The sequence below is a fragment of the Miniopterus schreibersii genome (assembly GCF_964146895.1).
Source record: "Miniopterus schreibersii genome assembly, chromosome: 20".
NCBI classification, from domain to species: domain Eukaryota; kingdom Metazoa; phylum Chordata; class Mammalia; order Chiroptera; family Miniopteridae; genus Miniopterus; species Miniopterus schreibersii.
The window spans coordinates 11230282-11258232 of record NC_138122.1 but is presented as its reverse complement, the minus strand read 5'-3'; the positions used below and the strand labels follow the sequence as shown (position 1 = coordinate 11258232).

General features: G+C 40.7%; 1 protein-coding gene across 4 annotated transcripts; it reads left to right on the top strand.

Annotated features, from left to right (window-relative positions):
- Window positions 1-2992: 2992 nt before the first annotated feature.
- On the top strand, window positions 2993-27209 carry STT3A (STT3 oligosaccharyltransferase complex catalytic subunit A). 4 transcript variants are annotated; one of them, XM_081123688.1, is made up of 18 exons: window positions 2993-3147; window positions 4790-4916; window positions 5633-5693; window positions 7866-7987; window positions 8353-8498; window positions 9905-9995; window positions 11781-11887; window positions 12563-12727; window positions 13928-14108; window positions 14897-15052; window positions 16019-16110; window positions 16787-16942; window positions 17192-17380; window positions 18276-18392; window positions 18510-18612; window positions 21272-21460; window positions 22242-22357; window positions 22964-27209. In XM_081123688.1, exons 2-18 carry the CDS (start codon window positions 4829-4831, stop codon window positions 23000-23002), a joined length of 2118 nt encoding a protein of 705 aa, XP_080979814.1. In that variant the 5' UTR covers window positions 2993-3147; window positions 4790-4828; the 3' UTR covers window positions 23003-27209. The 4 variants fall into 4 exon arrangements, with proteins under 4 accessions (XP_080979814.1, XP_080979817.1, XP_080979815.1 ...); XM_081123691.1 differs by having other exon boundaries at window positions 2998-3065; XM_081123689.1 differs by having other exon boundaries at window positions 2999-3105.
- The last annotated feature ends 742 nt before the right edge of the window (window positions 27210-27951 follow it).

Below are 27951 nucleotides of genomic sequence, written 5' to 3'. Positions count from 1 at the left end.
GATTGGTGTTTTTCTGTCATTTTAAATAAACTAAGTATGGGGGAGGGGACAGATGACAAAACACTTGTACAATTTTAAAATGTCACAATTAAACGTGAGCTGGTTTCCCACAAGGTGTGTAATGGTTGAATTTACAAATCATCACCTCAAACATTTACGGAACCCAAGACTTTGTCTTGGATAAAGTTGGTTATAGTTTTTTGAGAGATTAATCCTGGAAAATGTTCCCTGAGGAAGTTTGGATTATGTAATTATGATGATCATGTTAACATCTTGGAGAGAATTTAGGATTGTTGAATTATTTTAAAGTCTATATGTACATCTCCTGTGTATTCATGAATGGAGAGATTCTTCTAGGTTTCAGTGTATTGAACATTCTCATTAGAGAAGAGATTAGACATTTGGCTAACAAAAACCATTACTATGTACAAGACAAAATAAGGGTTTAAAAATCACTACTGGGAGATGAAAGCGAAGTTCAAACTGCAGAAGGTTTTAAAATAGTGGGCATCTTGGAAGTAAGCATTGTTTTCCAGCTTTTGCAAAAAAATTATAAAAGAGAATTTAAAATAAGATTTACTTCCATTACTTCTCTGGACACCTCTGGTCATTTGTCAGTAGTACTGCAGAGAACTGCCAGGTTGCTGTGGGGGTGGTTTGAAGACCTCAGGATTTCATCAGCTTGTAACTGATCACTGATTACCTTAAGATTAGTTAAGTTTTTAAAATTAGCTTAGTTATTTAAGTGGCCACATCTTTGCTGCCTGAAATTTGTATGTGTACCAACTAAATTAGTTTTAGTTTAGAAAGGTTAGGGAGGTTGAGTGGATGAAGGCATGTGATTTTATCCAGCACTATGTCTTGGTTTTGAAAATGCTTAAAGTTTTAAGTGATTGGAAATGAGGACTGTCCTGTGTGTATGGGATAGCATGGCCCCAACTTTGTTCATATAAATCTAAACCAAGGTATGCTAGTGACTAAGAACAAAATGAAGGCACTGTTTGCTTTCCATTCAGATTTTCTGAAAAAGTTACTTGAAAAACCCATCAAAGTGAAAAATAAATACAAGAAGCAGATTAATAAAAACAAAACATCCAACCAAACAATGTGAAACAGTGGAATCAGTACATTGAGAAGAAATCCTGGTAGCTTTGCAGCACACTTGGAAAGGTGGGTTCCAGGGAGAACATCTTCAAGAAGAAAACAGATATTACTTTCGTGTGCTCCAGGTGAGATGTTTCTTTTGATTGATGATATAAAAGAGGTCAGTAGATACTTCAGGAGAGAGGAAAAGCTCCGCAAGCTAAAAATAGCCTTATTTTAAACAACAGATGGGATGGTAGAGATTTTCTGAAACAACTAAGAACTTTTGGTCCAATAAGTCAGGAGGAAGGATTAATTGATATGCTGAATCTCTTGGTTTATGATAACTATAATAAAGACTGTTCTCCGGCTGGACTGGGCGTGGCTCAGCGGTTGAGCATGGACCTAGGATCCAGGAGATCACGGTTCAGTTCCCCAGCAGGGCACATGCCTGGGTTGCGGGTTCAATCCCCAGTCAGGGGTGTGCAGGAGGCAGCTGATCAATGACTCATCACTGATGTTTCTCTCTCCCTCTCCCTGAAGTCAATAAAGATATATTTAAAACAACAACCAAAAAGACTGCTGTCCTGACTTTGGTTTTACTTACATAAACCTTTCCCTATCAATTGGCACTAAAGAATGATCCTAAAATAGGCTTAGATTTTAAACTTTGTTCTTTAGCGGTATATTTTCACTTCTGAAAGTTTCCTTTGAGAAACATGTTCAATAACTTAAAAAATTAACGAGAACCTCATCTTAATGTTCTTGCAACAGTGCTTTTTTTTTTTTTTAACTTTAAAGGAATCATTTTTATTTTCATCTCACCCCCTTTTAAGGGAAAAAAACTAACTTGTTTTAAAGGAGCATTTACTTGAGATTCTGAAATTCCTTCAGATTCAGCTTCAGTTTCCTTCTGCTAATAAACTTACACTGAACATACTATAAAAACAAACACCTATTGGAACACCTATTGGATCACGGTCTGGGGGGGGGGGGGTGAGCCTGGTCACGTGAATTCTGAGAAATGCACACGATTCTGAAACTGGTCTAAATGTGCTTTCAGTAAGTTTGGCGGGTCTTCCTTCCCCGGGTGGAGCCGGCTGCTGAAACCGCCCGGCCCCAGCAGCTCTTTTGGAGACGACGGGAGAGGGGCTTAGAGGACGGCACGGCGGCTCCTCTGCAGGCGCCGCGTGCAGCCCGCGGACCGCGCCCCCGCGCCCGCGGGGTCCTTCCCGGGCCGCCGCCCCGGAGACCAGCGCTCGGGGCCCAGACGGGAAGCGCGTGGAGCGCGCGGGTTCCTGCGGGGCCGTGGGAGACCCGACGGTCTGCACCGGGAGGCGTTCGCGTTTTCACTGACCACACGTAGGAAACGTGACCCTTCTGCTAAGTGGCAGTTTCTACCTTAAAGAACAAAAAGTCTCATAATCGGGGATATGAAATCACATTTTGATTCTTGTCTTGTCTCCATGCTCCCGTTTATTTCCTGAAGTTGCTACCAGACAAACCTTGGGTTCCTGATTCTTGGGTACCTGTGAGTTTCGGCGGTTTCTACGCGTAGTTTCCGCTTCTGGCCACGTGAGTGGGGTCAACGGGCCCCACCTTCCCCACCCCGGGACTTCCTCGCGGTCCGCAGACCGACACGTCACTCCTCGGCCCTCAACCAAACTGCCTTGAGCGCTTTCTCCGTGGTCTTGCTCTCCCCAGCGGGCCAATCACAGCTCGGCGGAAGCACAAAGTCCCGCCTACAGGGGAGCTAAGTGACTTCTGTATTGTCCATTTAAGAAGTGGGAGCCCGACTTTGTTCCCGCCTCTGGGTCTGACAGACAGTCCCGCAACCCTATCGTGCTCCCGAAGTGTCGCGTCGGCCCTGAGCCAGCCAATGGGGAGCCGTCCGGGAGGCGGACCCGGCCTCTCCAGGGTTGAGTGCGCCGCTGAGCGGATGGCCGTGGGAGCCGAGCGGATTCCTGAGGAGCACAGGCCGGGTGAGAAGGCCGTGGGAGTAGGACCGGGGAGCAGCGGCAGGTGCGGCCCCGGGCGTTGGCGGGGCCGAGGGACGTGCCAGAGGTGGGGCTCCAAAGGCGCAGGTGGGGAGGGGAGGCAGAGGGCAGACTGGAGAGCGTGGAGGAGGGGGCGTGGGGCGTGGTGTGGGGGTGTCCCGGAATGGGAAGACGCGCGGGTCTGGGATGCGGGTGCGCTCGGGGCGGGAGTGCGTGGCCTAGCTGGGATCCTGGGGTTGGTCCCGGAGGGGAAGGCGCTCAGGATGCTGAGGTGGCGGTTGTCTCGCGGTGGGGCTGTCACACGCGTGGAGTCCCGTGAGGGTGGGAGATGGGTGCGGGAGTGAGCGGAGGGGGGCGAAGGAGTGTGAGAGGGCGGGACAGGGTGCGGGGAGGCGCTGGCTTGGAAACCCGCAGCAGGGTGGGACAAGCAAGGGTGGCGCGCGGGTGCCGGGGCTCGCAGACAGCGGGGGAGAAGGGACGCCCAGTGTGTCAGAGAAGCGCCTTTGCTGTTGCTCGCTCGAGGCTGTCCGAAGGCGACCGCGGAGCACACGGAAACTCCCGTGAGGTCCCGCCTTAAGTTACCGGCGCCTGTGCTCAGCTTTCAGGCCGAGGCTCTGCGACTCTGCTTTCCCCCGCTTACTCTCCGAGGCGTGGGTCACGTCAGCTCGCCGGTGTTCAGTTTTTCGTTTCAGGCCCTGCAGAAAACAAACCCAGACCTGAGGCATGGGGCTGGAAGGCTGACTTCCTGGAGCTAGGTGTCTGTTTTCTATTGCAAGATAAGGCTTTCCTGGGGGATTAGTTGAAGACGTGTAAAACTGCTCCCCTGGACAGTCAGTTAGGGAAAAGACGCTTGTCTTCTCACTGCTGAGCTAGGAATATGGGATTCTTCATGCCTTCCACCCGGCCCAGTGTTTTTGTCGTTGTGGTTTTGTTTTCTTACCTTTAGTAATCCTGGGGAAAAGATCAGGAGGGGTGCAGGTTCCTTTTCCCCCCCTGCATTCTTGAACAATGTTGCATATCCTTTATTATTATATTCTTTATCCCTTAGCCCTGGAGCAGCTTGTGGTTTAAGCATACCTGCATTCGGGATCAGTCATGCCCTCTTAGTTGACCCCGCAGTGCCACTGATGTTTGGATCAGAGGGAAGCTTGTAGCCAGCCAGTCGAAGCTGAAATTTAGAGCTGGAAATTGTGCTGATTCGGTTAGACTTCTGTTTCTCTGCCTTCTACTTTCACTCTGTACTCAATATTCATCCCTTGCTTGCTTTCATACATTCCTGCCTCTTGAATGCTCTTTGTCCATGTAATTATTTTTCCCCCCAGTTTCCAATCCTTTGTATTTTCTTCACCCCTTTTTCCCCAACCCCCGTTTTTCTGTTTCTGTGTTTTCTCTTTTACACCCGTTGTACCTCACTATTGCTCATTTTGCTTATGTACTTGTTAGCTGTGAGGAAGTGGGAAACAGGATTATGGTGCCAGGTCTGATCATTCCTTTTTAGTCTTGGCACACGCGCCTGACTTGTGCCTTCTTCCTTGCCAGTCGATCGTAATTCAGGCAGGACTTGGGTATTAGTATTAGCCCTGACCCTCTCTGGTGTGTTCTCTCGCTCTTGTCTCCTTTATGTTTCTCTACTACCATAAAATATGAACGTGAATTAGGTAAGTTGAAGGTGCTCAATATCTTATGGTCTTGATTTTTTTCCATTTTAGCTACTTGAGTGTCCTCTGTTGCCATCCATCGATGTCAAGATGACTAAGTTGGGATTTTTGCGGCTGTCCTATGAGAAGCAGGACACACTTCTGAAGCTTCTCATTCTGTCAATGGCTGCTGTGTTATGTGAGTGTGCACGTGGACCACTCTTTCTTTGGGGACGGAAAGGAGAAAAATCTTGAAAAAAATCAAGAATGGCTTTCTTATTCTTTTCAGCAGATTGTGATATGTTCTTTTTGCGGTTCTCCATCAGTATAATTTTATGAAGGCAAAAGAAACAAGGGTTATAAAAGGACTAGTGATCATCTGGGAAAGAATGGGAAGCATGCTGTGCTAATTCTGTTTTCTGAAAGAGATACTGAGGACCCTCCGATACTGAATTTCAGAGGGACAATTTTCTTCAGTTTAGTTGCCTACCTTAGTATTTCTGAAAGTCTTTTAAGAACTTTCTGTTTTTAGATATTTTAGCTCTTTATGAGTTTTAAATATAGCCTTGACTGCCTTACCTCTTAGTTTGCTCCAAAGTTAAGGTTAGTTTAGGGGAACTCAACATATATAAAAGATGACCATGTAAATTGAGTGCATTATTAATAGGTGAATGCGTCATCATAGGCATTGATAATAACTAGTTAAATGTGTCCTGCCTAAGTGGAAGATGTAAGTGTCATTGTCAGGAGAAAGTGAACTTCTCTTTTATGTGGGAGGGATGGATAAACATTCAGGGATCATTTTATATTTCCTGTGACTTATGTGCTGGATAATGCTTTTAACTTTATAATACTACCATCTACTATTATTCATGGCATATTACCATTAACATACTGATTCTCTGGTCTTTGTAGCATTCTCCACTCGTCTCTTTGCTGTCCTGAGATTTGAAAGTGTCATCCATGAGTTTGATCCGTGAGTACATTTGCTTGGTCTGGTATTTTCTTTGAGAAACGTTCAGATTCATGGGTTTCAAATTCACATTCCAGTCAGGTCTTAGTGATGGGGAAAACCACTCAAGTTTTCCAAAGGAGATAATTGTCTTCTTTTGAAACATTGCTGTTAGAATTAACCAAGTGAGTCTCTTAAACTTATAAAAAATGTAGGAGTCATTACTGGTGTGCCTGCCTGTCACGTAAGATCTGGCTAGGCTAAGAGCAATTTGGCTTTTCAGCTTGGTCAACAGTTAGTGGTGCAGATTGAGGGAAAGGGGCCTGGTGTGTGTTTTAGGCTGAAAAGAAAATCACAAGCCATGAACTTGAGATCCATGACATTTTTTTTCTGTTTAATAATTTATATGGTAGAAATTGGGCCTATCAGTTCAGTTCTAAGACTTTGAGGAAAATTTGAAGCTATGAGTTATTAGGGATTTTGTTTATTAGATAAAAAAGATATAGGTGAAAGACATTTACTGAGCATTCATTTTCTTCCAAGCACTGTTTTACAGATTTAGCTCTAAAACTTAACTACAACCCTGTGAGATGGAGGTAGCGCTTTATCTCCTTTTCATAGAAGAGATTGAAGGTGAGAGAGACAGTTCAGGGTTACACATTTAGTAAGTGGAGGAGCCAGGATTTGACTCTGGGTTTGTCTATCTAGACACTGGAGTCACTATGTTATATTGCCTAAAGTTAAGGCTTAATTAAAATTTGGAAAGCCAGAATCATAGGTTCTTGAAATACTGATATCTTAAAAATAGCATGTTCAGCTTATGGAGTATTGATTCAAAATGCTCCTGCATGTATTTGCAAATTTGTCATTTTGTTTGTGTAGATATATGAAAGCACTTTGAAAGCATACAGATACTTTCTTTGGGACTCCCCCGAAACAATTTATCTTTTTTCTTGTGAATGAGGAAACTCACATCCTTTTGTTTCTTAATGACCAGTCAGGGCTTGCTTTGGGCACACATTGAGGTGAGATGATCAGGGAAAGCAAGAATATCTGCTCTGTAGTCATAGAGCTGGAAGGGTCTGTAAAGATCTTGTGACTTGACATTTCTTCTTGCAGAGCAGAAAATTGAAGCCCGGGATGTGACCATAGTCCAGACCTATTCCCACTAACTTATACTTCCTCTGTCTCACTCTGTCTCTCCTACTGTTAGGCAAAGGACACGGTTCTGACACATGCTGACTGCCTGTTACCCTTATCCCTTCTGCCTCTTTGACAGTTGCCAAAATACCAAAATAACATTCATTAGCAATAAACAGGAGGTTAGAGATTTCTGTTACTTCTGCTTTAGCTGCTAAAACTTGATTGATCAAAGAGGAAATAGGGTTAGAGGGATGAGCAGGAATGATGGTCAGTCATGATTATCTTTAGTAATTAAACAATTTCTTTTATTTGTTTATTTTTTGTTTATTAATATTTTTTGCCTTTTAAAAAATTTCTTTTTAAGTGAGAAACTTAAGAGCAGGGGTTACATAGCTTGGACCTAAAGAACTGTGTCTTTCCATGTGTAACTCTTTAAGTGTTTTATATCAAATATTTTTTACGTAATTTGCATTTTACCCTACTATGTAGGTGGCATTTAGAACTATTTTAAATAATATGAGAATTAAGGAGTTTGTGTTGTGGAGTGGGTTAAAAATTTTCATCCTGCATATGTTGTTAAACGAACATCTTCAGAGATGCTCATCACTTGAACTTATCCATGTGTCATGCGTGTGGTATGGAAATGTTCTTTTGCATGTGCCTGTCACTTGAAAAGAGCCAGATATATTGGTGCCCACATCTCAGCTGTTTTGTCTTTTGAGTGCTTGAATTGTCTGCCTTGTCGCAATGCCTACGACACACCAGCCTGATGAAATGTCCTGCTGGAGAGCTTTATTAGAATGTTTGGCTTTAGCTGCATTTCCTTATGAGAGAGGCAGTGCTTTAGTTGAGACAAGCATGGAGCTAGAAATGAGAATTACAGTAATATAAAATGATTTTCATGCTTGGCATAGTTCCTGGTTCCAAACTGACTTTATTGGAGTAATGATAAGTTCCTCAATGGTGTAATCTGAGGAGCAAAATTACTACAAATTGGTGCAAGTATTTGAGTATGAAGAAGAGGAGACATGGATCTTTTTTTTCTTGCTATAGGTACTTTAATTATCGGACTACCAGGTTCCTTGCTGAGGAGGGATTTTATAAATTCCATAACTGGTTTGATGACCGGGCCTGGTACCCACTGGGCCGAATCATTGGAGGAACAATTTACCCAGGTGAGGGAAACAGGATTTTTTTGTTTTAAACAGAAACAGGTATTTGTATATTATGGAACAGTTTCTTTTATTTCTAATATCTTCATTTTGTGACACTTGTAATTTCATTTCTGATTACACATTACTAAAAGTGGATCTTATATAGACAGGAGAACATGTATGGGAAAGTGGGGATGGATGGCTTTTCATAAATTCCAGACTTCTGATTGAATCCTTAGGAGAGAATGTATAGGCCTCTTGCAGTTGCTGTGTTAGTATTTCTGGTGGTTTGACAAGACATGTGTTGTCACTTTATTGATACTTGCATTTTCCCTTAAGTTCTTTATCCTAGGATAACCTAATGGAGTTTCTTCTTCCTGTTACAGGCTTAATGATCACCTCTGCTGCAATCTACCATGTACTCCATTTTTTCCACATCACCATCGACATTCGGAATGTCTGTGTGTTCCTGGCCCCTCTCTTCTCTTCCTTCACCACCATCGTCACGTACCACCTTACCAAAGAGCTCAAGGTGAAGGGTTTTCGGTGATAGGATGCTTGTGAGCGAATGTTGTTGAACCTCTGTAGTAGATGGCAAGGGGTGGGGACTGAACCTTAGCAGGGCAGGGAGCCAGAGGCTAAAGACAGCTTTCGTTGCGCCAAATTATTGGTTCACTCCCTAGAATATGTAGTTTCTTATTATCATCTGTGTCCTTTAAAGAGAACATTTGAAGGTCAAATGTAAATTGCTACGTAAGGGGGGAACACATTTAAAATGGAAAAGGTTAGGTTTAGATTTTGAAGCTCTCATAAGGGAGGAAAAATAACCACTGGACATATTCTAAAGTGGTTAGTTCTTCTTACTGAAAATGAACACTTATGTGTTATTTAAAACATTTATTTAAAAATTTTTAAACCACTTGGCTTCTGTAGTAGACTCCATAATACTGACTCTCCTTTTCCAGGGTTCTGCACTGCTGAGCCTGGTGCTTTGGAGGCTGTTCTTAGTGTGAGGCTGTGATGCCAGGGAAGCACCTGAGAGCTGTTAAACTAGCGGGAGGGTTTGGGAAGCTTGAGTTTGGCTTGGAAGCCTTTCTACCCTTTTCCTTGCTGCCCTTGTTCCAGGTTTGACTCTTACTGACATGCAAGTCCTTCCTCTCTGGGTGTGGATTACATTTCGTTATTCCTCTCTCCTGAGCTCACATATTGCCTGGTGTTATTCCAGCTTGATTATTTCAGCTCCTGGAATCTTTAGTCCAGATAGATTATCACCTATCTCTGCTGGCTTTTAGGTCAAATAATAATTGTCTTCTTTGCTTGTAATTGCATAGCTTTTAGAGGTGTGACTGATGTTCCTGCAGTGTGCAGATACCATTAGGGACAGGGATTCATAAGCCTGGGGATACCCCGGCCAAATGACCCATTCTCGGGCAGTGTCTGATGTCTGACAGCTTGCAGGACTTGTTATGTCCTTAGCATATGTGTACTCAGTTTCAGATTTGGTATCAAGGGGAATTGGTGTGAAGTTTTTAGCTGTCTTGTGCTGTGAACATTTCTAGCATTTCTAGCATCACATTTACCTTTGAAAGTGTTGCACTGTTTTCTGGGCCCATTTTATTTTATTTATTTATTTTAAAATATATTTTTATTGATTTCAGAGAGGGGAAGGCAGAGGGAAAGAGAGAGAGAAACATCAATGATGAGAGAGAGACATTGATTGGCTGCCTCCTGCATGCCCCCCACCAGGGATTGAGCCTGCAACTCAGGCATGTACCCTGACCAGGAATCAAACTGCAATCTCCTGGATCATCGATGCTCAACCACTGAGCCACGCCAGCCAGGCTCTGGGCCCATTTTAAACAGAATGGACTAGTGGATATTCTCTTCTCCTCTTAGATGTAGTGGTGTTAACTTCCTATTACCCCTTTTTTCTTACAGGATGCAGGGGCTGGACTTCTTGCTGCTGCCATGATTGCTGTAGTTCCTGGATATATCTCCCGATCTGTGGCTGGCTCCTATGATAATGAAGGTAAGACTGAAAATGCTGAAGAAGATCTGTGCACTTCATTTTCCAGCAGGACTTCATGAAGTGCAATAGAATCAAGGTTCAAATCTGTTGTTTAGTAATTGCAAAAATGGTATCTGGGCAAAAAGATAAGAAATGGGCAAGAAGAGACCCCAGAGAAGTTTATATTCTCTTTTTGTCACTCCCCATAGAAAGGTAGCTGGTAATTTTCCTTATGTAAGGCATTTGACTCATCTCTGGACTCATAAAAGTAGAGTTAATTTTTAGTGTTGAATGGTATTCATGTTTTAACATGATTTATTGCCTTTATTTTCCTAGATAAGTGGAATAGATATTTGTTTTATTGTTGACAGTATTACAGATGTTCCCCACCCCACCTCCCTTACCCCCCTCCACCCAACCCCTGCTCCACTTCAGGCCTTCACCACAGTATTGTGTGTGTCCATGGGCTATGCATATATATATGTAAGTTCTTTGGTTAATCTCTTCCCATCACCCCCACACCCCTCCCTTCTGAGCTCTGTCAGTCTGTTAGGAATGGATGTTCTTAAAACTAGAATGACTTTTATTGACGACTTTTCTTTTTAAAAAAAAACACATTTTTATTGATTTCAGAGAGAGGAAGGGAGAGGGAGAGAAAGAGATAGAAACATCAATGGTGAGAGTCATTGATAGGTTGCCTCCTGCACACCCCTCACTGGGGATCGAGCCCACAACCCAGGCATGTGCCTGACCGGGAATCGAACTTCAATCTCCTGGATCCTAGGTTGATGCTCAACCACTGAGCCATGCCCGGCCAGGCTATTGACTTATTTTCAATGCAACCTATGTTTATTGAGTCTTATTAGGAAAACAGTGTTTGGTATTATAAAAATAATGAGTGAGATTATTTTGGCTCATAATTAAGGAATTACAGAGCTAGATAATAAATAAAATTATGTTGGCCTGTAATCTGTTAAGGAAGATAAATGCAGTATGGACTTACAAAAATAACTAATAATAGGCGGATAGTGTGTGCCATGAGAGAAGTATGAACAGAGTACTTTGAGAATATAGTTAAAAGACATTCAGCCTGGCCGGGTGTGGCTCAGTGGTTGAGTGTCGACCTAGGATCCAGGCGATTGGGGTTCGATTCCCTCCCGGTCAGGGCACATGCCCGGGTTGTGGGCTCGATCCCCAATCGGAGGCGTGCAGGAGGCAGCCGATCAATGACTCTCTCATCATTGATGTTTCTATCTCTCTCTCTCCCTCTCTTTTCCTCTCTCTGAAATCAATAAAGATATATTTATAAAAAATAAAGACATTAATTCAGATTTGAGGATCAGGGAAGGCATTTTGGAAGTAGTTTAGGTTCAACTGGACCCTGAGGTTGGGACTTCCAATAGGTAAGTACTAAAGAGAGGGGCACTTGGGGCATAAGGACCAGCTTGTGGTAAGATGGAGATGCAAGACAGTACGGGCTATATTTAGGACTACACTAGCAGGGAATTTAGTGCCTGGAAAGAATAGTAATGATAATGCCAACACTCACCGAGTGCTTGCTGTATGTGAGGTACTGTTCTAACTGCTTTACATGCAATAATTAAATTTGTCTTCACAACACTTAATGAAGTAGATACTGTTAGGGACTCATTTGTACAAGAAACAGACAGAGAAAGGCAAAATAATTATATTTTAAATGGGTAGTAGATCTGAGGTATGAATCTAGGCATTTTGTTCCAGAACGGTATTCTTAAGTATTATGCCATCATGGCCCTTTATTGACTTTTTGTTGCATTCTTTCTGCAGGAATTGCCATCTTTTGCATGCTACTCACCTACTACATGTGGATCAAAGCAGTCAAGACTGGTTCCATCTACTGGGCAGCCAAATGTGCCCTTGCTTATTTCTACATGGTAACTCTTCACTTTCTTTTAGGAGTCTCTCTATGTCTGAATACCTACTGGGGTCTACTGATATAAATTGGAAGTAGCTCTTGGGGGAATGGAGGCTAGAAGTCTTTATTGCCTCTTGTATCCATACAAAGACTAATCCAAAGCATGGATATCAGTTGTATAATAGCAAGATAGAGATGCTTTAATTTTTAAAGTTCTTCAGATACTGTATTTCCTATGGGTACATATCTCTTTTCTGATATGGTCCCCTTAAATTTTTTTATACGTATATTTGTTTGGTTTTATGTATACACTGAGACTTCTTCCCTTAACTACTTCACTTGCTCATGTTTCCCATGTGTCACTAGATTCTCCATGTGAACTTAAAATAGATTGCATCTAGATAACCCTGAAGGTTGGGTGCCTCTTGTTTTATGACTTTGATGTGAGGAGCCATAGGGAACAGGGGATTAAGTTATAGCAATGGGTGTGAATTTGCTTTATGGTTGTGAATTTGATTTTTTTTTTTTTTAAAGAAATCAGCTATTTAAACTCTAAGCCACTTGGCATAAGTAAAGTTTATTAGTTATTGTAAAGAGATGTTCTTTAAAAAGGTCACAGGTGATATTCTAAGGTATACTGGTGGTGGTATGAGGAGGAGTCCTCAGAGGAACTGTTCTTTTTATCCTGTCATAGGTCTCTTCATGGGGAGGTTATGTATTCTTGATCAACTTGATCCCTCTCCATGTACTGGTGCTGATGCTCACAGGACGTTTCTCCCACCGGATCTATGTGGCCTACTGTACTGTTTACTGCCTGGGCACCATTCTTTCCATGCAGATCTCCTTTGTGGGTTTTCAGGTGAGTCCTAGGCTGAGTGGGGTTTTTAGCTTCTACTTTTTCTAAGCAGCTCCAACTTGATTGATTTATTTTGGATATTGGTGAGGAGAGAGTCTAACCTTGGACTGCTTGTGTTAACTGAAGTAACAGAATCATTGGTCATTAAAGTCTCCTTCCAGGAGGACATTAATATTTGCTCTAGGAAGTTTGAATTTATGATTCTTCATTTGGCTTAGGTTTGTAGGAAGAGGGGAGAGATTTTGGTTGAGCTGAGTTGTGAGTGATCCAAGTTATTTCTCCTCCTTTTCAATGATAATGACTCCATTTAATAGTAATGACCCCTGAACTTCCTAATGCAGCCTTACCAGAGTCCTTCAGGAAGAAGAGCACAAACGTTTTAGCCACATTACCCTCCAGAATTAAGAGACAACTATTAAAGCAGAATAATAGGGTGTGTTTGGTTTCTCATGTAAGTCTTATGAAAGTAGAATCCTTATTCAGAGGTTAACAAGTCTTTCTTTACTGTTCAACTCCTATGTGCAGTTTGCTAATCACTGGGAAATGTGAAAAGTAACAGTATGGTCCTGGTCCTTAGGGAAGTTACAGCCTTGCTGTGGGGAAAGAAGTATATGCAGCTCTCTGCAGTCTGTAGTATGTGGTTCTGGAAATGTAGTGCTTGGACCAGCAGCATCAGCAGTATCTGGGAACTTGTTAGAAATCCAAATTCTCGTGCCCCACCACAGACCGACTGAATCCGAAACTCAAGGTGGGCTCAGCAATGCCCCCTACCCCCCATGATTATGATGCTTACTAGAGTTTGAGAACAGCTGGTCTAAACAAAGATTTTTAAGTCATGGAAGAAGTCTGTAATTTAGGGAACATAGAGGGGAGTGATGGATTTCAATTTGGCAGATGAGGGGGAAATGGTATTTGCATTGGGCCTTGAATGATGAGAATGTCAGTGAATGCAAATTATGGGGAAATGAGAAAATTGCAATTCAGGCTAAAAAAGTAGCCTGAGGAAAGGCCAGAGGTGTGATAGAGTGCTCATTCTTTCGAAAGTGTAGCAGGTGAATTAGACCCTCCTCTAGAATGGTCCTAAATCCTTGGTGGCTTCAGAACTCATTTGACCCTTCAGCCTGAACTAGGTTAGTATAGTTCAGGTCCCAGCTGGACCCATTCTTTTTCTAACATTATTCTCATTCATGCTTTTACCAACAGCCCGTCCTTTCATCAGAGCACATGGCAGCCTTTGGGGTTTTTGGTCTCTGCCAGATCCATGCCTTTGTGGATTATCTGCGCAGCAAGTTGAACCCACAGCAGTTTGAAGTTCTTTTCCGAAGTGTCATCTCTCTGGTGGGCTTTGTTCTTCTCACCGTCGGAGCTCTCCTCATGCTGACAGGTAGGGAGGGCTCATGGCCTTTCGCACTAGATGTAAATGAGTTTCAGACGTCGAATAAACTTCAAAAATATGGGTCAAGAAGGATTACTTCTTTTTCTCCTGTTTCTCTTTTTCATTTCAAACCTATGAAGTCCTACTTCTTCAACACTGATTTCGCTTGTCAACCTAGTGTTTGGATTCAGCGTAGCAAAGGATGTCTTGTTAGAGCAGCTCTTAGTCTCAGAAGAATCAGACTTGGGAAAGGACCATATCTTACCTTGGTTCTCCTCTTTTCTTTTTTTGTTTTCTGTTGGTAGAGTGGGAGAAATCCTAACATTGCTTGCGAAACCCTACAGCGTGGCTCCATCTGATCCTATATGCACTAAACCACAGCTGTTTAGTTTGGTTAGCATATCACCTTTTCCTCACTTCCACTTCTCAGAGGCTGATTTGATTTTGCCAAGTTTCTGTGTATTGTCTAATTCAGAGCAGCACCAGAGGTCGTAGTTGACTTAGAGTTGGCCTTGGTTTGACCAGATTTGGCCTAAACCCTTCCAGGAAGCACTTCTGCCTCCCTTCTAAGTTTAAGTACAGCCTGACTTTGTTTTGCTCACTCTGCTGACAAAGGACTCTCAAGTTTGAAAAAAAGGAAGGAGTGAAATTCTCAAAGTATTGACGGCATTTAAACAAAAACCTAGTCCTCCTCTGTCTCAGAGAATATTACTAAAATGAGAAGTTGTGATTAGTTAGGATTAGATGTTATTTTGTTTCAGGAGTGATTGTGAAATATTTATTTTCTTTGCTGCCAGGAAAAATATCTCCCTGGACGGGGCGTTTCTACTCACTGCTGGATCCTTCTTATGCTAAGAACAACATCCCCATCATTGCTTCTGTGTCTGAGCATCAGCCTACGACCTGGTCTTCATACTATTTTGATCTACAGCTTCTTGTCTTCATGTTTCCAGGTCTGTCTGCCTTGTGTTCTGAAGTGGCTTTCTTTGTAAAAATTACCATTTGTTTCAAAATAAGTAAAATACCCTTGTCCTTTGGGTTTTTGTTTTTTGCCTATTTACCCTGTTCAGTACAGAGGATGGCTAAGCCCTTTTTTCTGATATTTGAAACAGAATAGATGTTAGAATTAAACAGTTGCAGACGCTGGAAAGTTCAGAGCCTCACAGTTTTCTCTTCATTTATATATTAAAATTCAACCCTAATTTGTGTTCAGGTTTTTTTTGTTTTTTAAAAAAATACTTCTAGTGTACCTCTCTCCCACTGTCCTTTCCTGATTTCCCATTTAGCTTGACGGTATAAACAGGCATGGCTGATTGTAAACCTCTCCATCTAACTTATCTTCCTGCCAATCCAGATATGTTTTAGATTTTACCAGTTGTAGGGGGGCTTCCCTTTTTTAAAAATTATATTTTACAAAATAACTTTTATATTTTTTCTTATTATAAAAGTAACTTATCTATTGTAAAAAATATAGTAGACAAGTGAAAAAAGTTAAAAATTTCAATTCTTCTCACACATCTGTTGCTAGTGTTAACATTTTGATGTATATTCATCTAGTTACTTATTAAATAATAATGAAATGCTACAGTTTTCCCCCTGATTTTTTTCATTTCATAAGGAATCATGATAATTTCTGTTTAGTATTATTATTTTAGATAAATAATGTTTAAGATACACCATGTTAGTTTTTTTAAAGTTACAGTGATGTATAAAGAAGGCAAGTGGTCCATAATCTTTGCATCAATATTTTAATTTGATGTAGTATAACCTGCTTTGTAAATATGCTATAGTTTACCTCCTTAATGCTGGACATTAGGTGGTTTCAGATTTGTTGCTATTTTAAAGAGTGCTGTAGTGAACATCTTTGTGTATATCGGATTTTTTTTTGAACTACTTACTTTTTACTTTTAATTTTGTAGTCGGTCTCTATTACTGCTTTAGCAACCTGTCTGATGCCCGGATTTTCATCATCATGTATGGTGTGACCAGCATGTACTTTTCGGCTGTAATGGTGAGAAATTCCCTCAGTCCTCGCAAACCTTTCCACTGCTAACTCTGAGGTGCCTTTTTGTTTCCTGCATAGCAGGATTCAGAAAGTACCGATGATTATGCAGGCGCTTCCCTCTGTGCACTTGAGGGCTGCGTTGTAAAACTGCTCACTGGTTGATCCTTCGCAGGCATGTGTGAGCACTCATACATTCTGATTGTGGGGCCCAGCTTTCCTGTATTCATAACTTTGTGTTAGGAAGAGGCGCTTCCACATTGTTGGAGAGAGTGACCCTGGCAGGTTCCTTCCCCTCTCAGTGTCTTAAAAAGGGAGTTGATTTTTTTTCTTAAAACCCTGGGAGGATTGTTGAGTGCTAGGTTGTTAAAACAGGAGAGATTTTATATATTGTAACAAGACTGTTTCTTCTACTTTTTTGATCCCAAACCACAGTTAAGAAATATATTTTATATTACTCAGTACACACATACACATATACATATATAGAACTGAAGAATTAAGTTTAAGAAATACATATTTCTGCTACTGTAGATTTATTGTTTTCTCTTCCAGTTTGTTCTGTTTCTTTGAAAAGTCATGTTTGTTGAAAACACCTAAATTGATGTCATGATCTACTCTTAGGTTGAAATCTGTAATTTGTAAAACACTGATTAGGTGTGATCTTGCTTCCTGTCTCTTTTAGGTTCGTCTGATGCTAGTGTTGGCACCTGTTATGTGCATTCTTTCTGGCATTGGAGTCTCCCAAGTGCTGTCCACTTATATGAAGAATCTGGACATAAGTCGTCCAGACAAGAAGAGCAGGAAGCAGCAGGATTCTACCTACCCTATTAAGAATGAAGTGAGTATTAAGCAACACTAAGAGCAGTCTTGGGAAACTGTGTGTGTGCATATGCGCACGTGTGTGTGTGTACATATATCTTTTTGAGTAAGGGAGTAAGAGTAGGGGACTGTCATAAGTGGTCAGAATTAACTTACATAGCTCTTGACCTATTTTGATTCCTCTCATCTATATTATTAACTGTGTAAGAAGCTGTTCTGTGTTGTGTAAATTTAATTTGGTTTTATGACACAATTTTTCCTTGTCTAGGTGGCAAGTGGGATGATATTGGTCATGGCTTTCTTTCTCATCACCTACACCTTTCATTCGACCTGGGTGACCAGCGAGGCCTACTCTTCTCCCTCCATCGTGCTGTCTGCTCGTGGTGGGGATGGCAGTAGGATCATTTTTGATGACTTTCGAGAAGCCTACTATTGGCTTCGTCACAATACTCCAGAGGTAAAGACTTGGGAAAAGTGGGATTGTGGGTAGGGTAAAGGGGCAAACATTTGATGTTATAGTGAATTATAGCCTTTAGATGGGTAGAAAGTTTGAAAAAATTGTAACTATAGAACTCTAGTGTTGAATGAACTTTAAAAGTCGCCTTCGTTCAATTCAGGATTTCCACTATAGTGACCCTTACTGGTAATTACACTGTGCTTGTATTGTCAGCATGGTGATTTATCATGAGGTAGACTATCCCAAAAGAAGAAAAAAAGTTACATATAAATATTACATGTTCATTGTAGAAAAACCAGAAAATAGAAGCAAGAAAAAAGATAAATTTTTCATAAAGTGATCACCTAATGATAACCACTGTTAACATTTTGGTTTATACCTTTTGAGAATCTGAGTGATTTCCTTTGCAGTAGCTATTGGAAATAGCACTTCTGAGTTAGATTCGTAAGAGTCAAAACTTTAAGAATTTTTTAATCCTTTCCCATTATATCCTGTGATTTATGTTTCCCCCTATTACTATAACTGATTTTTTTTTATATTGTTAAAGACCATTTGTTTAATACAATTACCTGATGAGGCCATTCTATTTATTTGGAAATATTGAACAGTCCCCTATACCTCCCACTTCATTATAGTTTTTTGTGAAAAGGTGATCTGTGATGAAAGTATTGGGAATGTTGGATTGTATAATTTGTGCTGAGATCTCATGATTGTATATAAATGTAGGACCAGTTGCAAAGATTTATTTTCTGGTGAGGCATGCATTATTTTGTGAAGAAATTGATTAATTAGCCATGCCTCATTTCCTATGAGATGCCCTTCCACCCCCTCTCTTGTATGTGATTTTTGGAGGCAGTGAGAAGCTTATTATTTTCATTTCCCATGCTTCTTTCAGGATGCGAAGGTCATGTCATGGTGGGATTATGGCTACCAGATTACAGCTATGGCGAATCGGACGATTTTAGTGGACAATAACACATGGAATAATACCCATATTTCTCGAGTAGGGCAGGTAAGGTAAAGGGGTCAGTTGAGTGTTTGACCCACAGGGTCTAGTGGGAAGTATTTCTCCATGAGGGATCATATGACCTGGAATTTTGTTCTGAGAAATGTGCACGTGTTTTTCTAGGCAATGGCATCCACAGAAGAAAAAGCCTATGAGATCATGAGAGAGCTTGATGTTAGCTATGTGCTGGTCATTTTTGGAGGTCTTACTGGATATTCCTCTGATGGTAATGTGTTTGATTCTGCTTCTGCCCGTAGGACCTAGATTCTAGGAAAACTAGATGACTCTTCTATTTTTCTGTCCTTTTACTATTCTCTTATTAACATTTTCTTAGTTGGGGAAGTTCCTAAGAATTTGCATCTCGAGTTGGTTATTTTTATTTATTTATTATTATTATTTTTGGCAACAAGTAGGAAGTAAATGTAAATATGTCTCTTGTAGCTTTGGCATACTATACTGTCTAAGGCCTAGGAGTAGCTCCACAACCAGTAGACAGATAACATAAAGCTTCTGAAAACGAACTTATGATTTAACGTTTTTTAGTAGGTTTAAGCCATAGAATAACCTGTCAGCTTAAAATCTTTTATATATATTGTACACACACACACACACGTGTATATATATATATATATATATGGCCTATGTTAACCATGTTCCCTGTGATTATTAGCAAAACCGTAGTTTTAGAAGTATCATCCAAGTGTTGATCTCTGCCTTAAAAAAACTTAAAAATTAAAGCAATACCTTTTCATACTTTAAAATGTTAAACACTTCTGAAAGTTTATAAAAAGAGTGGTATTCCTGTCCCTAAACCTAAACCTATGACCTTGGCTTATTGGGACGACGCTCTAACCAACTGAGCTACCCTGCCAGGGCCTATCATTGTGGTTTTGGTTTCCATTTCCCTAATGATTAGTGATGTTAAGCACCTTTTCACATACATGTTGGTCATTTGACTGTTTTGTGGGAAATGTCTGTTCAGGTCCTTTGCCCGCTTTTAAATTGGATTATTTGGGGTTGTTTTTTGCTGTTGAGTCATGTGAGTTCTTTATTTATTTTGGGTATTAAGTTCTTATTCGATATATGATTTGTAAATTTTTTTTTTGTTCTGTAAGTTTTTTCATTTTGCTGATCATTTCTTTTGCTGGGCACTCCTCCATTCTTAAAGCTTGTTGGGTTTTTGCTTCAAACATACCCACCAGGAAGCTACAGGATCAGTGCTCTAAGACAGTTGAGTTGATGTTTTGGGGTTTGTTTTTGGCCCTGTTTCTGGCTGTGTGATCCAGGCAAGTCTCTGTACCTCTGTTTTTCCATATATAAGGTGGAGGTAAGACTGCAGATACTATGCGAGGATCATAACATTATTTATTGAATGCTTGCAAATGATATATTAAATACTTTACATACTCTTACTTATAATACTGTAGCAGCTACATTGTTGTAGATACTGTCAGAAACTGAAACACAGAGAGGTTAAGTAACTTGCTGAAGGCCACCCCCCTAGAATTGGCAATGCTGGGATTCAAACCCAGGCAGTTTACTTTATTTTTATGATTTTAATTTTTTGTCTTTATTGATTTCAGAAAGAGGAAGGGAGAGGGAGAGAAACATCAATGATGGGAGAGTCATTGATCGACTGCCTCCTACGTGCCCCCTATTGGTGATCAAGCCCGAAACCCCAGGCATGTGCCCTGACTGGGAATCAAATTGCAATCTCCTGGATCAAAGGTTGATGCTCAACCGCTGAGCCACGCTGACTGGGCTCAAACCCAGACAGTTTAGATCCAGAGTCTGTTCGTGACTACTGTGATATACCCTGGAACCCTTTGCAGTAGGAATCTGTTTTTCTTATGGATCAATAATACTTTTATACTAACCATCCATTTCCCTAAAGCCTCTGGGGGAGATACAAAGAGTAACATACTCTAAGAGAGATAACCTGAGTTGACAACAGTGGTATCAGTATTTTGAGGTAGAAATGTTGACTTCTCATAAATATACTTTGGAGGTTTGTAGGTTTGTAACTTTGCACCTGTAGGTCAGGAAAGGGAGCATGTTCATGTCTTCCTTACCTTTCTGGTAAAGCTGCTACTCTCTAGGTCAGTACTGTCCAATAGAAATGTAATAGAGGCACATATGTCATTTTAAAATTTCTGTTCACCACATCAAAATACATAAAAAGAAATGCGGGAAATGAATTTTATTTTAAATTTTTATTTTTTACTTTTTAATTGAATTTATTGGGGTGACATTGGTTAATAAAATTATATAGGTTTCAGGTGTACAATTCTATAATACATCATCTGTGTATTGTATTGTGAGTTCACCCACCCCAAGTCAAGTCTTCTTCCATCACCATTTATTCTCCCGTTCCCTATTCTGCCTCCCCCACCCCCTTGAAATGAATTTTCATAATTTTACTTAACTGAATATTATTATTTAACATGTAATCAAAGTATTTTACATGCTTTGTTTTGTTTTTGGACTAAATCTTAGAAATCCAGTGTGTGTTTTATACTTACAGCATATCTTAATTTTGGACTCGCCACATTTCAAGTATCAGTAGCTACATGTGGCTAGTAGCTACTCATTGGACAGCTCAGCCCCAGCTAATACCTGGGACTAATTTCAGTTATGACTTAAGTCTGGACTACAATAGTATGGGATTTCAGGAGTTAAATAATCTATAGGACAAGTTGTATATTTTGAGGAAAAAAGTTTTGTGCACAAATTGTCTTTCCAGTTTTTATAAATGAGTTAAATGGTACCACTCCCCAGTAGAAAAATATTTGGGGAATTTCCTTAGAAATAGTCACCTTTTCATTAGGTGATTTAGCTACAGCAACCCTTGTGATGCAGCAGTTTTGTTTTTTTTTTTTTCCTAGACATCAACAAGTTTCTGTGGATGGTCCGGATTGGAGGGAGTACAGATACTGGCAGACATATCAAGGAGCATGATTATTATACTCCAACTGGGGAATTCCGTGTGGACCGGGAGGGTTCTCCAGTGCTGCTCAACTGCCTTATGTACAAGATGTGTTACTACCGCTTTGGACAGGTCTACACAGAAGCCAGTGAGTGATTCACAGCGACATTAATAACAATAATAACAGTGATAGCTAACACAGTGTTTTCATGTGTCAGGCACTATTTTAAGTGCCTTACATATATTAACTCATTTAATCCTCACAATAGCCCAAAAGGTAATTACTAATATTATTCCCATTTTATATATGAGGAAATTAAGGTACAAATAGGGTACTTAATTGCTCAAAGTCACCTAACTAGTGGCAGAGTCAGGTTAAACTCACGAGATCTGGCTTTAGAGTCTATGCTTTTACCCATTATTTTTTATTCTCTCTCAGTAAAAGGTATTGTAATGGAGAAAGGAATGAAGGGGGTAGAATAAAGGACTTTTCATTTCTTTAGATAAATACATCAAGAGTAATTTGATTGGGTTAAGTCTTCCTTTCTAACTTCAATTTCTTAGTTCTGTGCTAGGGACAATTTCTGAACCAGATATAGGCCTTTGACTTCTGATCCATGGAAAGGTTACTAGTGTATCACAGAGGGCTCTGGGTGGCACTTCTTGGGAATAGAGGAGTTTGGAAGTCAGCCCCCTACATCTTAGAAGACATAAGAAGCAGCAGCATCTTGGAGAGGACTTGAGTTAGGCTAACACTGCATTTGCCCTTACTACAGATGTCCTTTTCTGCAGGTCCTACTCTCTAAACAAACTGCAGGCTGAAGAATAACATTCCAGTTAATAGATGATTTACCAAAGTGATTTACTATTTCCTTAGGAAAGTTAGCACTGTAGAAAGAAGTGTATGTCTCTTCTCTGTCCCTTTCTAGAGCGTCCTCCAGGCTTCGACCGTGTGCGGAATGCTGAGATAGGGAATAAAGACTTTGAGCTTGATGTCCTGGAGGAAGCATATACCACAGAGCATTGGCTAGTCAGGATATACAAGGTGAGCAGATGTTACACTGGACTGTCATGTTTGCAGATTGGTTCTAGTGTTAAAAGTGGGCTACATATTTCTAAAATAGGGACATTTCTAATGCTCAAAAGGTAGCTTGCAATTCAGAATTTTACTCTTTATTTTAGATTGTTCTTAGAGAGTAGACACCCCAGTCTGCTGTCATTGTGGCAGAGGTTGCAGTGATATTTTTCCACTTGGGGTTGAACTTGATCTTTTTAGTGATTATCAGACTTTGGCGTTAGGGGTTGGGGGTGGGGGAGAGAAAGTGTGTGTTTGTATTTTTGAACTACATTTTCTTCTCTTCACTGAAGAATTTATGGCATAGAGTAACATATAAGTGTGTTATATCTCTAACATAAGATTGAGAACCCTTGATGTATTTAGAAGGTAGATCATTTATACTGTTCCTCACAGGTATTTTAAAGGGCTAAGCAGAGAGTAGCTAGTCTTAAACCAGTGCTTGTTTAATCACAAAGCCAAACCAGGTAGCAGAATCCAATGTAATCCCTCCCCATAGGAGTGACCCAACTCAATAGAGAAGCTCTTGCAAGTTGACCTGATTGTAAATATTAAACTGACATCTTTATGTTGCAGGTAAAGGACCTGGATAATCGAGGCTTGTCAAGGACATAAACATATTACATCCAGCTCTGATAACCTTCTCACTGAGCGCGTCACATTTAGGACGCTGAAGGCATTTTTAAAATATGCAGTTAATAAGAACAGCGCGATGGGATTAGAATTGTCTGGAAGTTTTGCCCTGGGCAGTATGGGCTGGGCCAAATGCAATGATTTTTATAATTCTGAGCAGGTTACCAAATGAAATGTCATGGCTTTACTTTGGTCAATTAAAGGGAGGGAATTTTTTTTTTTAATGTGCCTTATTTGTTTTTACTTTTGACTGATTTGAGGAAGGCAAAAGTTTATGCTGGGCTGATAGGACAGAAAGCAGACCTCATCCATGTTTTAGCTCCCTAAATCAGCTATGTAGGGGCATACTGTCTTTCTCTATCAAGTCAGGAAAATTGTCAAGGGCTGGGTCAGTTCCTACATATACAAACAATTTTGTCATTTCAAAAATTGCAGCACCGAGCATAATGCCTTGCACATAGTGGGTGCTCAATAAACTTTTATTGAATGAATAAATGTGGGACTAGAGGAGTGCCATTTCTGGGTAGGAAAGGCAGCTGTGTTGCCATCATGTCTCTGTTCTCAACATATCTCGTCTTTGGGAGCTCTGACTTTATGAGGGAGAGAAGGTGGCTAGCCAGACCTCTTCTCAGTGTTCTTTGGGACTAGCTAGGTGGTTTGTTTTCTTTCTTTTCTTTAGCAGGACTAATCAAGTGAGAATAAATCGGTTTTGAAGACTCAAGGCAAACAGTGAAATTTTTGTTCTCATTCTCAGTGGAGGAAGAGACTCCTCCGACATTATGTGTACAACTTGATGGTCAGTGGGTACTTTTGAATCAGCTGAAATATAATCACACATTATCTATTTAAAATCCAGCTCTTAGTACTCTCACTTATCCATGGTATAGCAAGTGTCTCTTTGCTCATTTCCTTTAGTTTATGCACTAAAACTCTTGTGGTTATTTAAAGGTGAGCTTCTTTATCCCTTAGTCTCTGCCTATTTGTTGTTATTACATACCACTAACAATCTCAATGATCTGGTTTTGAAGTCCTTGCCAAATAAGTTAAAAGTTAGGAGGAGGAATTGCTATTAGTAGTACCTAGTAGTACGTAGAGAGAAGTGCTAGTCTGTTAACTCAAAGCACAATAGTCCCATGGATATTTAATGTCAGGATAAACAGCCTTATGTTCAGTACAGTAGGACATTGTATGTATTTTACAACATAATACATATAACAGCAATGTGTATAAACCATACGTCATTAAAAAACAAACACGGTAACTGTTTAGTGTTACCTGTTGAGGAAACAGGAGCAATTACATGGCTTTTTAGAAAAGTCAGAATGGTGCTCCTAGAGGGTATGCTCAGGTATCCTTATATACCCAGGAAACTTAACCTTCCAAACCAGTTTATATACCAAGTGCTTCAACTGTTGTGAGATTTAGTTTTGATGCAATATTTGATTTACTATATGTAAATACATTACTTGATTTATATACAGAATTCCTCCCTAGTGAAAGAGGTTCTGAGGTTTGTTTATATTTTTAAATTTTTTACCAATATGAATAATACCATTTAGAGATCATTAATGGTCTTCCTCTGTAGTATATATGGGATAACCTTTTAACTTATCACTGTAGTTGTTGCTTTATTTTAATTTTGTTACTTTCTAGGCTGCATGAAGCTATCTTTTTGAAAAATTTACTTTTCATTTTCATTGTTATGGTACACTTAGTGTAAAAAAACTTAATTCTAAAAAGTAACAACAGTGTTTTCCACTCCCCAGAGGCAACCACTTTCAACTCTGCTGATTCTCACATAACTTACCACTGTCTCATTAAATAACTTGCTTTATTTTGCTCTGTGTTGGTTTTTCAATTTTAATTATCATCAGCTGACTTTCTAGTGTAGAAATTGAGGATTTTGCTCTTTTTCACCAGCCTGCTATTCCCCTAGACCATTTTAAGATTCTATTATAGTTATGATTTAGGTTAGCTCAGTAGTTTTTACCTTATGGCTTTTCATAGCTAGGTCCTGTGGTGTATGTACTGTTACTACTTTTTCCCCCCTGCATAACTATTTTGGGGAAAGTTTTTTTCCCATTTGTTTTTTTGTGCTTGTCACTAATTTCTCCCCAAATTCTCATTCATTTGTGCCAACTTCCTTTTAATATGTTCAGACTCATTAGGTATGTCTTAGAGATGTCTTCTGTATTGGTATGTTCCAGTTTGGTTTACTCTTTAGGTTACACACCTCTTTGGGTTGGTGTATCCTTTCACTGTCATGTTATATTAATCCCCTGACTTGTTTCTTGATTTGTCACCTCTGCCTAACTTCCTGAGAAAGTTTTTGGGAGATAAATTTCTTGAGATCTTGCATATTTCATGTCACACTCAATTAATAGGTTGGCTAGGTATAGAATTCCAGGTTGTGAACAACTTTTCCTTAGATTTTGAAGGCATTGGCCCATTGTTTTCTTCGTTAAATGTTGAGAAATCCAGTGCTTTTCTGATTCGTGATTTTTAACTTTTTTGCATGTGTCCATTTTCCCTCTCACTTCCACCCCCAGACTCTTTAGGATCTTTCCTTTGTATGTCAATGTTTTGAAATGTTCCCAATGATGTATTTTGGAATGGATCATCCATTGTGCTGGGTACTTTAAACTTCTAAGTATGGAAAGTCAAGTTCTTCAGTTCTGGGAAATTTCCTTATTTTTGGATTTCTCCCAATTCTTTTTTCATTCTGAAAAATAAGCTGTTTGAATATTGGACTTCTCCCAATATTCATACAGTTTTCCATCTTTATGCTTCTTTCTGGAAGATTTCCTAAAAAATTTTGTTACTTGTCTATGTAGTTTCCCTGTTTTCTGCTATCACATTTTTTAATGTCCAAGAGGTGTGGTTTGTTTTGTTTGAATATTCCTTTGTTTTGACATCTTTCATATTAAAAGCCTTTTCAAATTCTCAGTTGTCTGCTCTTTTTAAGAGTGGGACCCTAAATAGCTGATTGGAAGATCTCTTTGGAGAGAGGGATCCAGGTCATTGAATGTGGGCCTCACTCCTGTTATCTGGCTGAATTGTTACATTAAGAAATCCCTGATAGTGGTATTTTATTTATTTAAAATATGCCTTTATTGATTTCAGAGAGAGGGATGAATGGATAGAAACATCAATGATGAAGAGTCATTGATTGGCTGCTTCTTGCATGCCCCCTACTGGGGATTGAGCCACAACCTGGGCATATGCCCTGATCAGGAATCCAACTGCAATCTCCTGGATCATAGGTGGATGCTCAACCGCTGAGCCACGGGCGGGCTGATAGTGGTATTTTAGATCATTTATATAGGTGACATTCCCTTGAGAAGGCTTGTATATCTCCTAAGGTTACAAGCCAGGCTGCCAGATTTCTAAGAGTAAAGTGGGGAAAGAAGGCTTAGAGGTTCAACTTTCATTGCATAAACTTACACTTAATCCCCTTGTTTTCAGTAAGGTACTCAAGGCTGTGTACCTGATGCTCTCCAGCTCAGATACCATGTATTTACCCTCTCAAGTCTTGTACCAGCTTAGAGGAGGGACAGTTCTTTGGGTACACAGAGGGAGAGGGTCCAAGGATCTATTTGCTTCTTACCTAATCTTTCAACCTACCCTCTTTTTAGCCCCACCTTCACCTACATTTCAGTTACCTGGTGTCACTAATTCAACTTGAGACTTTTGGAAGTTCTGTGATGTAAATCAAGTTGCTTTTCTGTTTTCCCGTTGTTGTCTTTAGGATTCCTCTTTGTTTTATCTAAAGACTTCCCACTTGCCAAAATCTTGTTTTTCATTCTCTATTCTTGTGCTTTTTAAAGACTTACTATTTTAGTAAGGTTTCGGAAGGGAACAGAGGCTATTGTGTGCAGTCCTCCCATATGCTGTTTTTAACTGTATTCTGCCTAAAATCTATACCTTATTTTTTCAGGCTAAGATAACTTTAATTCCACCCAGACACATAGAAACTGAGCAGGTCCTCCTCTTCCTTTCTTCCTATTCTTTGTTTACAGCACACAGTGCACAACTGAGAGAAAATGTAGTAAAACACCTAAAAACTTACTTTATTACGTTAAGCCTAACCTATGATTTCATGGTCAAAACTTCTTGAGCAGGCATTTTGAAGTGCCCCAGTCCTGTTTTAAAACGTGTGCATTTTTTAAAATTAAATTTTATTGGGTGACATTGGTTAATTGTGCATTTTTGTGTAACATGCATTACACTTACTTTACTCCATTACCAGTAACACAGTCGAGCTAGTTAGGCTCAGTGTGCCTGCCCAGCCTTAAGAGCTGGAGAACTTAGGGAGGTAATCTTGCCTGTGCCCCGAGTGAAGACTATCTCACTTTCCCGTATTATTTTACCCCTCAGCAGCCCTTCCCCCGAATTTACCTTCTCATTTAAACGGGCTGCTCTACTTTTAAACTTTGCGTTGTAAAATGAGGCGGAACAGCCTTTTTGGTCGACCTGCCCGTTTCCTGCACATTAAGGAGGCAGGTAGGCCCACGCTATGCTCTTCCAAAGCCGCGGGGCTAAGGAGCTGTTCCGGAGCGGTCCAGACAACACAGGGCAAAAACGGGCCAAGCCCCCCCACCTCAAACCGCGAGAGTTCCCCCGACCCCCTCCCGGCCAGATGCTGGGGGACCAGGCTTGCGCCCCCGCAGCTCCCTTCGTGTTCCCGGCCCCGGTTCGCAGCCGCCGCCCGCAGCTCCGGCTGGAGCCGCCCTAGAAGGTGACAAGCTGAACGAGGCCCCCGCGGCCCCGTCGGGCCGCTGGGCAGGTGCTCGGAGGGAGGCGCCAGGAGCGACGCGCGCTCGGCACGGGTCCCCGGCGCCGCCCGGGGCTAAGACGCGTCGGGGCGCAGACAGCTTCCCGCACTTTCTCCCGACTCCCCGGCAGCCGGGGCCCAGCCGGCCGAAGCCTTC